The sequence below is a fragment of the Conger conger genome, unplaced genomic scaffold, assembly GCF_963514075.1.
Source record: "Conger conger unplaced genomic scaffold, fConCon1.1 SCAFFOLD_66, whole genome shotgun sequence".
Lineage (NCBI taxonomy): Eukaryota > Metazoa > Chordata > Actinopteri > Anguilliformes > Congridae > Conger > Conger conger.
This window is the reverse complement of record NW_026890284.1, coordinates 6,073-18,726: the sequence shown is the minus strand read 5'-3', so window position 1 is coordinate 18,726 and position 12,654 is coordinate 6,073. Positions and strand designations below refer to the sequence as shown.

The window sequence follows — 12,654 nt, the reverse complement described above, 5'->3', positions numbered from 1 at the left end:
GTGCCCGTAGTGCATGACATACAAACACACACGTTCACAAATGTGCACACACACACACAAACACACGCATATACACACACACATGCACAAACGTGCACACGCACACACACACACGAACACAAGCACAAATGTGCAGACACACACATACACACACACATGCACAAACATGCACACACACATAGACACACCCACAAACACGCACTAACACACAAATGTGCACAGACACACACACAAACGTGCACCCACATACACATACATTCATGAACCTCTACACAGACACACACACACACATAAACACATATACGCACACACACACACACACACACACACACACATACAAACTTCCACACACATATATTTACACACACACATACACACATGAACTTTGTCACCCAATACATGTTTTAACAGCCAATAATATCTGCCCCTGACTTGTGACCTCCTACTGGAAAATGATCAGCTCAAGTCCTCCTACTCTGTCCACTTTGAGTTTTACAGTGGAGGGTACAACAGGGTCTCAACCAGAGGAGAAACTCAAGGACAGAAAAGCTCAGATACAGCGATGGCAGCCCTCTGTGTTATTCTTGTGTTTTTCAGCAAACTGTGTAAGTGTATACTTGTTTCTGACTTATTGACCAAAATCATTTTACAATCATTTTAAGTAGTGTACAGAGAGTACACAGAGAATGGTGGGTGTTTCTGCTTTGTTTTTCCCCCCATTGTCAGTGAAGTTGAAATATTGCTTTCTGTTGGATTCCAGGTGGTCTGCTTGGGCAGAGTGTAGTTCAGCCCAACGCTCTGGTGACAGCTCAGCTTGGAGACACCGTGACTCTCCCATGTTTCTGTTCTGATATAGGAGGAGCGACCGTGATCAGCTGGATAAAGCACCCACTTGGACAGAAGCCTCAGCATGTCACAAAGATGGTGAACTATGATACAGATGCTGTGTTTTTCAATAAGTTTAAAAACAGTACACGTCTCAGTGCTAAGACAGCAAAGGGAAGCTTTAACCTGACTGTCTCAAATGTAGAGCCATCAGATTCAGCAACATACTACTGCACTTTTATTCACTTCTTCGGTGAAATCAGCTTTGGAAATGGAAGTACATTAATAGTGACGGGTAAGTATGAATTATATTTTTCCATAGCTTAACTTGTCTAAATTGTAATTTGTCATTCTATGTTATAAATTGAAGTTATGCTTCTTTTTTCCAATACTTAAGTATTGGTTCAATTTATCTGACAAAAACACTCTGAAGTAAAAGAAATATAATAAAAAGATAAAAAATATAATAAAATTGATATTTAGCGTATGAACTGTTTATGGTGATGCTCTCGCCAAAAGCAGAGCTGCCATTTGCGGTACATCTTAAAGGCTACGTGTATATACTCACTGAGCACTTGACTAGACTTTTTTTAGACTTAATACGTCTTCTGCTGGTGTAGCCTGTCCATGTAGAGGCTTCACATGTTGTGTTCAGAGATGCTCTTCTGCATACCACTGTTGTAATGTGTGGTTATTAATGTGAGACCAAGGGGGTAACATCGTGCAGTTCTCAGTTATACAGAATACTTACAAAAACTGTGTTTGATTCATTTTGGTCAAAAATAAGATAAACGCAGATTTGGAAAATTCAAATATTCATCTATCTTTCAGCTATGAATCCATGACACGTCACAATGACAAAATGGGAAAAAATAAAAATAAAAAAGTAAAAATATGAAATCTCCCCGGGTCCGGTCGGGTCCTGTTGGTTCTCCACATTGTTCTTTGCTGGTGCATCAGCTGTAGCCCATTGTTTCTTTGCACATGAAATCAATCACTCAAAATGCATTCACTGAAATTGCCCTAGTGACGAAGATGTTGAAGATTTGTGGGATTAATTATTGTGACTAATACAGAATCTGATGACTGATTACTCTTATTTTGTGATGTACATTGTATGATGATGTATGATGGTTTGCATGCTGTATATAACAAAGAAGCTTTACATTTTTTGAATAAAAAAAGAAAGCAGTCAAAACTGATTGAAGAAATTGCTTTTCTTTCTGGTTTATCTTCTCAAGTTTCAGTGTGTGCAGTGTGTCCCTGTTATCTTTTGTAGAGTTATTAACCATTTCTACTGTAGTGGAAAACATTGAAGCATTAAAAATTAATTGCTTCATTTGAATATAATTTTTAAAATGTATTTAATACAATGGTTTTAGTTTCTAGTATAGTAAAATGCATGTAGTTAATCAATAGTCTTTTTAACATAACATTGCTCATAGACGTGATCATTTCTCATGCACAAACTGCATCTGAATCATACATATGTGCAAAAACATGCTGCACTTTATATTATAATCGGTTAAGTCATCTTCAGCTCTCTGTATAACGTATAATAATACAAAGCCAGACTGTATTTATATGTAAACCTTACACAGTGGAATCCAAAGGACAATTCTGTATGGAGTGTAATGAGTGCTAACTTTTGACAGGGCCAGAGTCCCAGAGGAGGACAGTAGTGCTGCAGCAGCCCGAGTCTGAGTCAGTGCAGCCAGGAGACTCTGTGACTCTGCAGTGTACAGTACACACTGAGACCTGTGCAGGAGAACACAGTGTGCACTGGTTCAGACCGGGCTCAGGAGAGTCCCCTCCAGGAATCATTCACACCCATGGACACAGGAGTGATGAGTGCCAGAGGAGCTCTGGGACTGTGTCTCCCACACAGAGCTGTGTCTACAACTTCCCCAAGAGGAACCTCAGCCTCTCTGATGCTGGGACTTACTACTGTGCTGTGGCCACCTGTGGGGAGATCCTGTTTGGGAATGGGACCATGCTGGATGTTGAGGGTAAGCTTTAAATATTAATGAATTAATGAATTAATTCATCATCCGAACCCGCTTATCCTGAACAGGGTTGCAGGGGGGCTGGAGCCTATCCCAGCATACATTGGGTGAAAGGCAGGAATACACCCTGGACAGGTCGCCAGTCCATCGCAGGGCACACACACCATTCACTCACACACTCACACCTAAGGGCAATTTAGACTCTCCCATCAGCTAGACCTGCATGTCTTTGGACTAAGGGAGGAAACCGGACTACCCAGAGGAAACCCACGCAAACACGGGGAGAACATACAAACTCCACACAGAGAGGCCCCGGCCGACCGGGATTCGAACCCAGGACCTCCTTGCTGTGAGGTGGCAGTGCTGCCCACAGCACCATCCGCGCCACCCAGCTTTAAATATACAGTATTTAAATACAGTATACATTATTTACAGTAATCCTACTTCAAAAAGTGCATATGCATGGACTAATGCTATTTCACCCAGGAGTTGTGACCATCCTTTCCTGGCTGTCCATCCTGAGGACGGGGGTTCTTTTTGGCGCTGTGATGATATGTGTCATCATCTCCCGTTTCAGAAGGCCAAGCTAAGATCAGAACGTAAGCTGCATACATACTTAAACAGTGTACAACTGCAAGCCCATGAACTGTTTTTAGTGCGTACTGCATTGTATTACAAGGGGCTAACGCAGTAGGGTCAGGCTGTATGATATTCCTGTGTTCAACATTTGCCTTGGGGACCTCTGCACAGTAATATGGACTGTTAAATCAACTCCAACGTCAGATTCTAACTTCATTAGAGTAACATTGAGTAATATTGACCCCATTTGCACATATTATTACAAAATAATAATAATATAATAATAATAATAATTATAATAACAAAAATAATAATAATAATAATAATAATACTCATCATCATTTCTCATTTGAAAAATCACTGCATTAATTATTTTGCATTTCTCCGGAAAATATACTGTAATCATATGTGCGTTTCCTTTTAGCATCAAGATGCAGCGATGAATTACACTGCTTTGACTTTCACCACCAAGAAACCCAAAGTGAGGAGGAAGAAGAGGGAGGAAGAGAGAGAAACGGTTTATTCAGGTGTGAGATTTAAAGACCACGAGTGAAGCTTTCCATAAAAATGAATCTTTGTCACAAGAATGATCACAATTTATCAAACATGTCCTCCTTCACATCGGTGCACATTACAGTATATGAGCCGTAAACTGTAAATTTGCCTTTAAAAACAACAAGAGTCGCTTGGAGCTGTGCTTATTCTTAAATGTTTTTTCAAATAAATGAATTAAAACTTCAACCCTAGTGTAGTCTTACGATTCTGCATACTCCCCTTGTCCTTAGGGTCAAAAATGGTCCACTTTCACTCAACCCCTCAACCCCAAAAGTATTTTGCATGAAGAAACAATCTGTCACTCATCAACTTTGTCATCAAATTTAAAGTTGAAAAAAGAACAGTTAGGGAGTTTTATTTGCTATTAAATACAGTGGCGGGTCATTTTTCACCCTTAAGACAACACAAGGTTTAAATGTCGTTCAATGTTGCTAAATCTGACACAGTTTAGGGCGGCAGTGTATTGCAGTGGTTAGGGAAGAGGAGGTGAGTCTCATTCAGGTCATGTTCTGCGAGAAAGCTGTTAACTTGAATGACTTCAGTGTATATTTAATATAAATTGTAGAATTGTGTAAGTCACTCTGGGTAAAAGAGCCTACTAAACGCCAGTAATGTGATATTAAACAGAGATGGAAAAGTGAAACATTAGGATGTCAGGGTTGGGAGGTAATACCAGGCTTTATTATTTTCACCTGGCCCTCATTAGTGCCAAGGGTACCTTACCTGCTGAAGCTGTATATAAAGCACTCGCGGACAATCGGTCGACGCTTTGGTGTCACTGTTCACTCTGTCACCAAGCTGGTAAAGCACACGGTAGACTCAGTGATTATATGAGTCAGGTATTGTGCTGGTTTTGGGTTTTTGCATTCATTTAAAAGGAAATAAGGTAAGGAAGGTGTTCTGCTCGCTAGTCTGTGTACACTGCGAACGCCTTCCTATAGGTTATTTTATCTTTCTCTTTTGTTTTCAAGCTCGTGTGAGCCTGTGGGTGAGGGACGTTGTCCCCGGTATGTATTTTTGTTTGTGCGTTTTCCTGAGCTGCGACTCACGGTTCTTTATTTTGCTTACCTAGTCTTTTATACTAGGTTGTACTTTTATTTTAGGATCCGGGGTTGCAGTGCTCGCCTTTTAGCACTCATTTTGGTTGGGTTATCCGCCCTGGTTTTTAAGGGTTGCTTTATTTTCCTTAGCCGTTTTTTGGGGCTATTTCCTTTATTTGGTCGGAGCTGCCCTAGTTACGGGGGGGGGGGGGGGTGTCCTTTTCTGGCTCCACTGCAAAGTTTTTTTGAAAATCTGTATGAAAATGCCTCTTTAAAATGCTCTAAACAAATAAAATACGATATATTTTTATGAGGTTTAATGCAGAATTATTTCTTATGGTAAATATTGTTCATGCTTTTTTGTTTGATGTTTCCATAGATCAGACAATCAGGGTACATACGTAATTCCTATCACAATCCACCTTTCTGTATAAATACTGTCATTTAAAGTTTTACAGGGATATTTACTCCACATACAGAAGAGAGGCATGTGGAGATAATGTATCTTTGCACATCCACACCAGTGGTGCGTCTGGCATACAGTATAAAATCTACCACTTCTAAGCCAGGGTCACTGTGAATCTGTGTACTCTTCTGCATGTTTTACTGAACATGCTTTCTGAAGACAAGGCCTCCTGCAGCCAGAGCCCTCTCTGTACCTTCAATAGCCAAAGCACTTCCTGTATGCACAGCGACAGCTTTATTGCGTTGTTATTGATGATGCACAGTGTGTTTGAGGAGAACTGGACGCATTTTCTGACTGAATGACTCAGTGGCATATACCTTCCTGTGTTCACAGGGGCTTATAATCTAGAGAACAAAGAGAGAGTAACACCCTTACCCAGAACGGACTTTAGTAAAGTATTTACCTTAGAGAGCTGAGCATGATTATAACGTCTTTTGACTCTTATTCTACATGTGCAAAATTACTGGTATAAGACTGGTATAATGGCCATCACACATAAATAAGATGGTAAACATTTCAATTGCATGTTAATTAAATGTTATTACATTTCTACATGTTTTTTAACATACTCTTGATTGCATTTCATACATTGAACACATAAAGAAATGTCACAGAGTCAAACTCATTAGACTGAATAAACAAGCACATACTGTTCTCAGCTGAGCCAACTGGTCTTTCACTCCAGATTAAAATTTAATTAACATTTAAAAAACTCTGACCTAAACCCCCATAAGAGGAAGTCTAGTGCACCAGTGGCAAGAAAAAAACTCCCTGGTGACAGAAGTTCATCCCAAGGAACTTGATGCTTGGATGGATCCAGACTGAAGGGGGAGCCCATCCTCCTCAGTCCTTCTGCTGACTGTCTTCTCTTGACCTAAATTCATATTATTTTCAGAAAATCTCCCAAAAATACACAGTACATTTTTGTGGTTTTAAGGATGATCTGGAGAGAAAATCTGACTATTTGATTAATACCACCCTAGAAAAATGGTGACAGTAAAAAAAGCAGGCAGTAAATGTCACATGGACATACCTATTGCTGATACACTGCCTGTGTTGAGATCAAGTGTACTCTTGATTGAATTTGATACATTGAAAAATGCTTCAAAAAAGTACCGGCACAAGCAGTTATAAGAGACTATGCTATCAAGAAAGAGTGTGTCAGACATTGGGGTTAGGTTGTAGGCAAAAATTAACTTCTAAAAAGCTCATAGAAACTGACAGAAATCTTTTACACACAGCTCTCTTTTTCATCAGTAGCACAATGTGTTTGTCCGTTTCAGACTGTTCTGTTGTGGTGACAGGGGAGGTTCAGTTATTTTCCACCCACAGCCTTATATATTCAACTTTACTCAGACCAGAGCTACACAGGAAGACTGACCTGCAGTAGAGAGCTGTGTTCACACCTCCCTCTCTCAGCACTGAAACCACACTGGCACTCCCCCCTCATGCCTCAGACCACCTTTCCATTTTTCAACTGTCTAGAAAAGAACGGCTTTAAAACATTGCACAAACAACATTTCAAAATACAAATAATGAAAAATCTGTTCCTGCATAAACCGTGCTTAAATTCTAGTGACAATAGATTGGTATTGCCCTCTATATTTTAAGAGGGCTTTTAACTTTAATATTCTGTATTCATCACCATTCATATGTTTTCTTCTAAAATGTGTGCAATGTAAAACTTGACACTATTTTTGTCTGATTATGCTGTTTTAGACAAATGTTTTAAGCTTGTGTGCATCCTTCAGATATACTGCTTGCAATGATGAATATCACTCATCATATCAATACCTCTCTCTCTCTATCTCTCTCTCTCTCTCTCTCTCTCTCTCTGAATCCCTCCTCCTATTTCGACGCTGTCAGGGTTGGGAGGTAGTACCGGTTATGGCCACCAGGGGTTTATTATTTTCACCTGGTGCTCATTAGTGCCAACAGGGTGGCTACCTCCAGAAGGTATTTAAAGCCCTCTTTGACCATCGGTCGATGCTTTGGTGTCACTGTTCGCACTGCCACCAAGCTGGTAAGCACACGGTAGACTCACGATTAAATGAGTCAGGTATTTTGCTGGTTCTGGGTTTTGAATTTAAAAGAAAAAACAAAACGAAAAAAAGGTAAGGAAGATGTTCTGCTCGTTGTGTGTGTGTGTACACTGCGAACACCTTCCTGCAGGTTCTTTAGTTTTCTTTTCCCTTTTGTTTTTGGCTCGTGTGAGTCTGTGGGTGAGGGACATTGTCCCCGGTATATATTTTGGTTTGTGCGTTTTCCGGAGCTGCGACTCACGGTTGTTTATTTTGTTTACCTAGTCTTTTTTACAAGGTTGTACTTTTATTTTGGGGATCCCCGGTCCGGGGTTTCAGGGCTCGCCTTTTAGCCCTCTTTTTGGTTGTGTTATTCGCCCTGGTTTTTAAGGGTTGCTATATTTTCATTAGCCGTTTTTTGGGGCTATTTTCTTTAGTTGGTCGGAGACTAAAAACACACCTAAACCTAACTCATGACATCCTGCATGATCCTTTATAGTGAGTAGGATCAAAACTGTGATCAACATTACTCTGATCTACTCTTATTCAGAAATGCTAGAAAATTCACCCCTGAGCAACTGCAGCAGGATGTGAAATTAAATACCCTGGAAAACCTCACTTCCTGTTTCAGCAAAGTAGGTCTACTAGGGCCAACATGCTCTGCAAGGTCTTTTTTGTCCTCAGCCATCAACCGTGAGACAGAATCAATATTTCATATGAAACTCTTTTTTTAAATCAGTAGGTTTTTCAAAGGCATCTGATGAAGGAGGTGCCAACAACACATATGGCTTCCTCCTCTTCCTTTCCACAGCAGGGACATTCAGAACCACGGATAGTGCCTGCAGGACCAGGAGAAACTTCAGCACCCTGCTCCTCAAGCCGGGACAGCCCACTTTCAGACACAAAAGCCAGGGATCACATGAGGTACCGAAACATGCGTTTGTCCCATTTAAACTCTTGTGTTCTTGGGAAAGAATGGGGTCCTTACCATTCAGTCAACACCCAGGTGCCCAAAGTGAACTTTCATACATGTCCAGTGGAGGTGATATAGGTGCAGCGCCACCAGGGCCCCTGGTTTGGGAGGGGCCATAAGCACTGGGGGCCCTGGTTTGGGAGGGGCCATGGGCACTGGGGCCCCTGGTTTGGGAGGGCCCATGGGCACCAGGGCCCCTGGTTTGGGAGGGGCCATGGGCACTGGGGCCCCTGGTTTGGGAGGGCCCGTGGGCACCGGGGCCCCTGGTTTAGGAGGGCCCATTGGCACTGGGGCCCCTTGTTTGGGAGGGCCCATGGCCACTGGGGCTCATCTTAACGAGCTGCCGCCACGGAACATGTCACTGCTGAAGAAATTATGTTTAGGCTTCAGAACATAATTTCTGCCCAAGTTAAACACGAGAAGATTGAGGATCAGTTCAACTAACTGACTTTACCGAGTATAGTAGCCCAACCCATGTCCCCCCTTTCATGCCAAAGCCCAGTCATGTGCCCCACATAAATCTCAGGTCATGACTAGGGTTAGGCTCCCAGGTCAAATGACACTGGTTTCCTCATTCACAGCAATGGCAAACACTGGTTCCTCATTCATTGCTTTAGTGTGAAAGAGGTATTAGATAATACCAGTTTGCCTCCCAGAGAAGCAGTTCTTGAACTCAGTTTCAGAACTTGCCTCCCCCTGACAGACAGAGAAGCCTAACAGACTCATGGGCATGGCTGGCTCTGCTTCCACCATGCAGCACACCTCTCTGTACACCTTTCTACCACAACTGTTTCCACTTTTTACCTTTGTTGTAAAATTAAATGTTTTTTCCCACTACAACCGCACAACCTCTTGCCTCATCTGTGCCACGTGCCCATAGTGCTGCATGACATACACACACACACATACACACACACACACAAACACATGCACAAACTTGCACACACACATATACACACACACATGCACAAACGTGCACACACACACACACATGCACAAATGTGCACACACACACACACACACACACACACATGCACAAACATGCACACACATAGACACACCCATAAACACGCACTAACGCACAAATGTGCACACACATACACATACATTCATGAACCTCTACACAGGCACACATACACACACACACACATAAACTTTCACACACATATATTTACACACACACATACACACATAAACTTTGTCACCCAATACATGTTTTAACAGCCAATAATATCTGCCCCTGGCTTGTGTCCTCCCACTGGAAAATGATCAGCTCAAGTCCTCCTACTCTGTACACTTTGAGTTTTACAGTGCAGGGTACAACAGGGTCTCAACCAAAGGAGAGACTCAAGGACAGAAGAGCTCAGATACAGCGATGGCAGCCCTCTGTGTTATTCTTGTGTTTTTCAGCAAACTGTGTAAGTGTTTACTTGTTTCTGACTTATTGACCAAAAACATTTTACAATCATTTTAAGTAATGTACGGAGAGTACACAGAGAATGGTGGGTGTTTCTGCTTAGTTTTTTCCCCCCATTGTCAGTGAAGTTGAAATATTGCTTTCTGTTGGATTCCAGGTGGTCCGCTTGGGCAGAGTGTAGTTCAGCCCAACGCTCTGGTGACAGCTCAGCTTGGAGACACCGTGACTCTCCCGTGTTTCTGTTCTGATATAGGAGGAGCAGCCGTGATCAGCTGGATAAAGCACCCACTTGGACAGACGCCTCAGCTTGTCACAAAGATGGTGAACTATGATACAGATGCTGTGTTCTTCAATGAGTTTAAAAACAGTACACGTCTCAGTGCTAAGACAGCAAAGGGAAGCTTTAACCTGACTGTCTCAAATGTAGAGACATCAGATTCAGCAACATACTATTGCACTTTTATTCACTTCTTCGGTGAAATCAGCTTTGGAAATGGAAGTACATTAATAGTTACGGGTAAGTATGAATTATATTCTTTCCATAGCTTAACTTGTCGAAATTCTACTTTATAAATTGAAGTTATGCTTTATTTTTCCAATCCTGAAGTATTGATTCAATTTATCTGGCAAAAACTAGAAATAGTAAAGTAAAAGAAATATAATAAAAAAATAAAAAATATAATAAAATTGATATTTAGCGTATGAACTGTTTATGGTGATGCTTTCGCCAAAACCATTTGCTGTACATCTTAAAGCTACTTGTATATACTCAGTGAGCACTTGACTAGACTTTTTTTAGACTTAATACGTCTTCTGCTGGTGTAGCCTGTCCATTTAGAGGATTGACATGTTCTGTTCAGAGATGCTCTTCTGCATACCACTGTTGTAATGTGTGGTTATTAATGTGAGACCAAGGGGGTAACATCGTGCAGTTCTCAGTTTTACAGAAAACTTAAAAACCCTGTGTTTGATTCGATTTTGGTCAAAAATGAGATAAACGCAGATTTGGAATATTCAAATACAGCTATGAATCCATGAAAAAAGTAAAAATATAAAATCTAGTCGAGTTCTCCACATTGTTCTTTGCTGGTGCATCAGCTGTAGCCCATTGTTTCATTGCACATAAAATCAATCACTCAAAATGCATTCACTGAAATTGCCCTAGTGATGAAGATCTTGAAGATTTGTGGGATTAATTATTGTGACTAATATAGAATCGGATGACTGATTACTCTTATTTTGTGATGTACGTTGTTTGATGATGTATGATGGTTTGCATGCTGTATATTACAAAGAAGTTTTAGAAAATATTATAGCTTTTACATTTTTTGAATAAAAAAAGAAAGCATTCAAAACTGATTGAAGAAATAATACAATGGTTTTAGTTTCTAGTATAGTAAAATGCATGTAGTTAATCAATACATATGTGCAAAAATATGCTGCAGTTTATATTATAATCGGTGGAGTCATCTTCAGCTCTCTGTATAACGTACAATAATACAAAGCCATACTGCATTTATATGTAAACCTTACAGTGGAATCCAAAGGACAATTCTGTATTGAGTGTAATGAGTGCTCACTTTTGATAGGGCCAGAGTCCCAGAGCAGGACAGTAGTGCTGCAGCAGCCCGAGTCTGAGTCAGTGCAGCCAGGAGACTCTGTGACTCTGCAGTGTACAGTACACACTGAGACCTGTGCAGGAGAACACAGTGTGCACTGGTTCAGACCGGGTTCAGGAGAGTCCCCTCCAGGAATCATTCACACCCATGGACACAGGAGTGATGAGTGCCAGAGGAGCTCTGGGACTGTGTCTCCCACACAGAGCTGTGTCTACAACTTCCCCAAGAGGAACCTCAGACTCTCTGATGCTGGGACTTACTACTGTGCTGTGGCCACCTGTGGGGAGATCCTGTTTGGGAACGGGACCAAGCTGGACTTTAAGGGTAGGAACAAAATCAATCATGAAATGAAAACTTTCTGAGTACATTCAGTTTTTAAAACGTCATTGCATTCATCTTGTGAGACTAGAGCAAAACAATTTATTAATATTTAGTATAAATTATTAGAACATTCATCAGATGTCATTAGATCATTGTTTAACATTTGGGAATTTTTTTTTTTGTCACTTTGTAATAGTTTTCATATCCTCCATCTTATTATTATGCAGATCAATTCTTTTGACTGGTTATTTTTGTCACTGTCTTATTATGATCTTATTGAAGTTTTTATTTTTTCCCAAAAAATTCCAAGTCAATGTTCTAGAACTATATTGCCTTCCATTATTTGTAATGATTCTGACATCAGCATTAACTGTTCAGTTAATAACAGTTTAATCACATACAGTATGTGCGCTCACATATTAATTGGTTAATATTACTCTTTAAGTTCTCTAAACTAAATCTTGCTTTAAAATATAAGAAAATGAAGTCCTCCGATATGGCTTGGCGGCAGCTTTGACGTTGAGTGTGATTGTGAATATCATCCTCACTCTGAGCAGGAGAAAAAACTGTGAGAACTGCAAAGGTAAGAGACCATGGTATCAATGTGTGGTACATGTAATATGGATTATTTAATAGCTTATACACAATTACACTCAATATGAGAGAACAGTATGTTCAGTGTTTGTGTAAAGTAGTTTAACAAAATTGAGTACAATATTGGCAGGCCATTTTGTGAATAGCATGCAGAAATACTCATATACAGTCCCTGTACAGTTCTGCAAAACAACAAGTAAAGCTGCTCCATCGGTACAGATTACTGTCCCACACTACT

At 40.6% G+C, this 12,654-nt stretch overlaps 1 protein-coding gene and 1 gene segment (V, D, J or C); both read left to right on the top strand.

Moving 5' to 3' along the window:
* Window positions 1–562: 562 nt before the first annotated feature.
* On the top strand, window positions 563–3,434 carry LOC133119545 (immunoglobulin lambda-1 light chain-like). The gene is made up of 4 exons (XM_061230054.1): window positions 563–605; window positions 761–1,120; window positions 2,481–2,834; window positions 3,409–3,434. Exons 1-4 carry the CDS (start codon window positions 563–565, stop codon window positions 3,432–3,434), a joined length of 783 nt encoding a protein of 260 aa, XP_061086038.1.
* A 6,508-nt stretch (window positions 3,435–9,942) lies between these two features.
* LOC133119560 (Ig kappa chain V-III region MOPC 63-like) lies at window positions 9,943–11,825 on the top strand (the record flags this gene model as incomplete). The annotated part of the segment is given in 3 exon segments: window positions 9,943–9,967; window positions 10,136–10,399; window positions 11,472–11,825. Coding segments are annotated over 3 exon segments (643 nt in total), but the record flags the coding sequence as incomplete, so codon positions are not given.
* Between the last annotated feature and the right edge of the window lie 829 nt (window positions 11,826–12,654).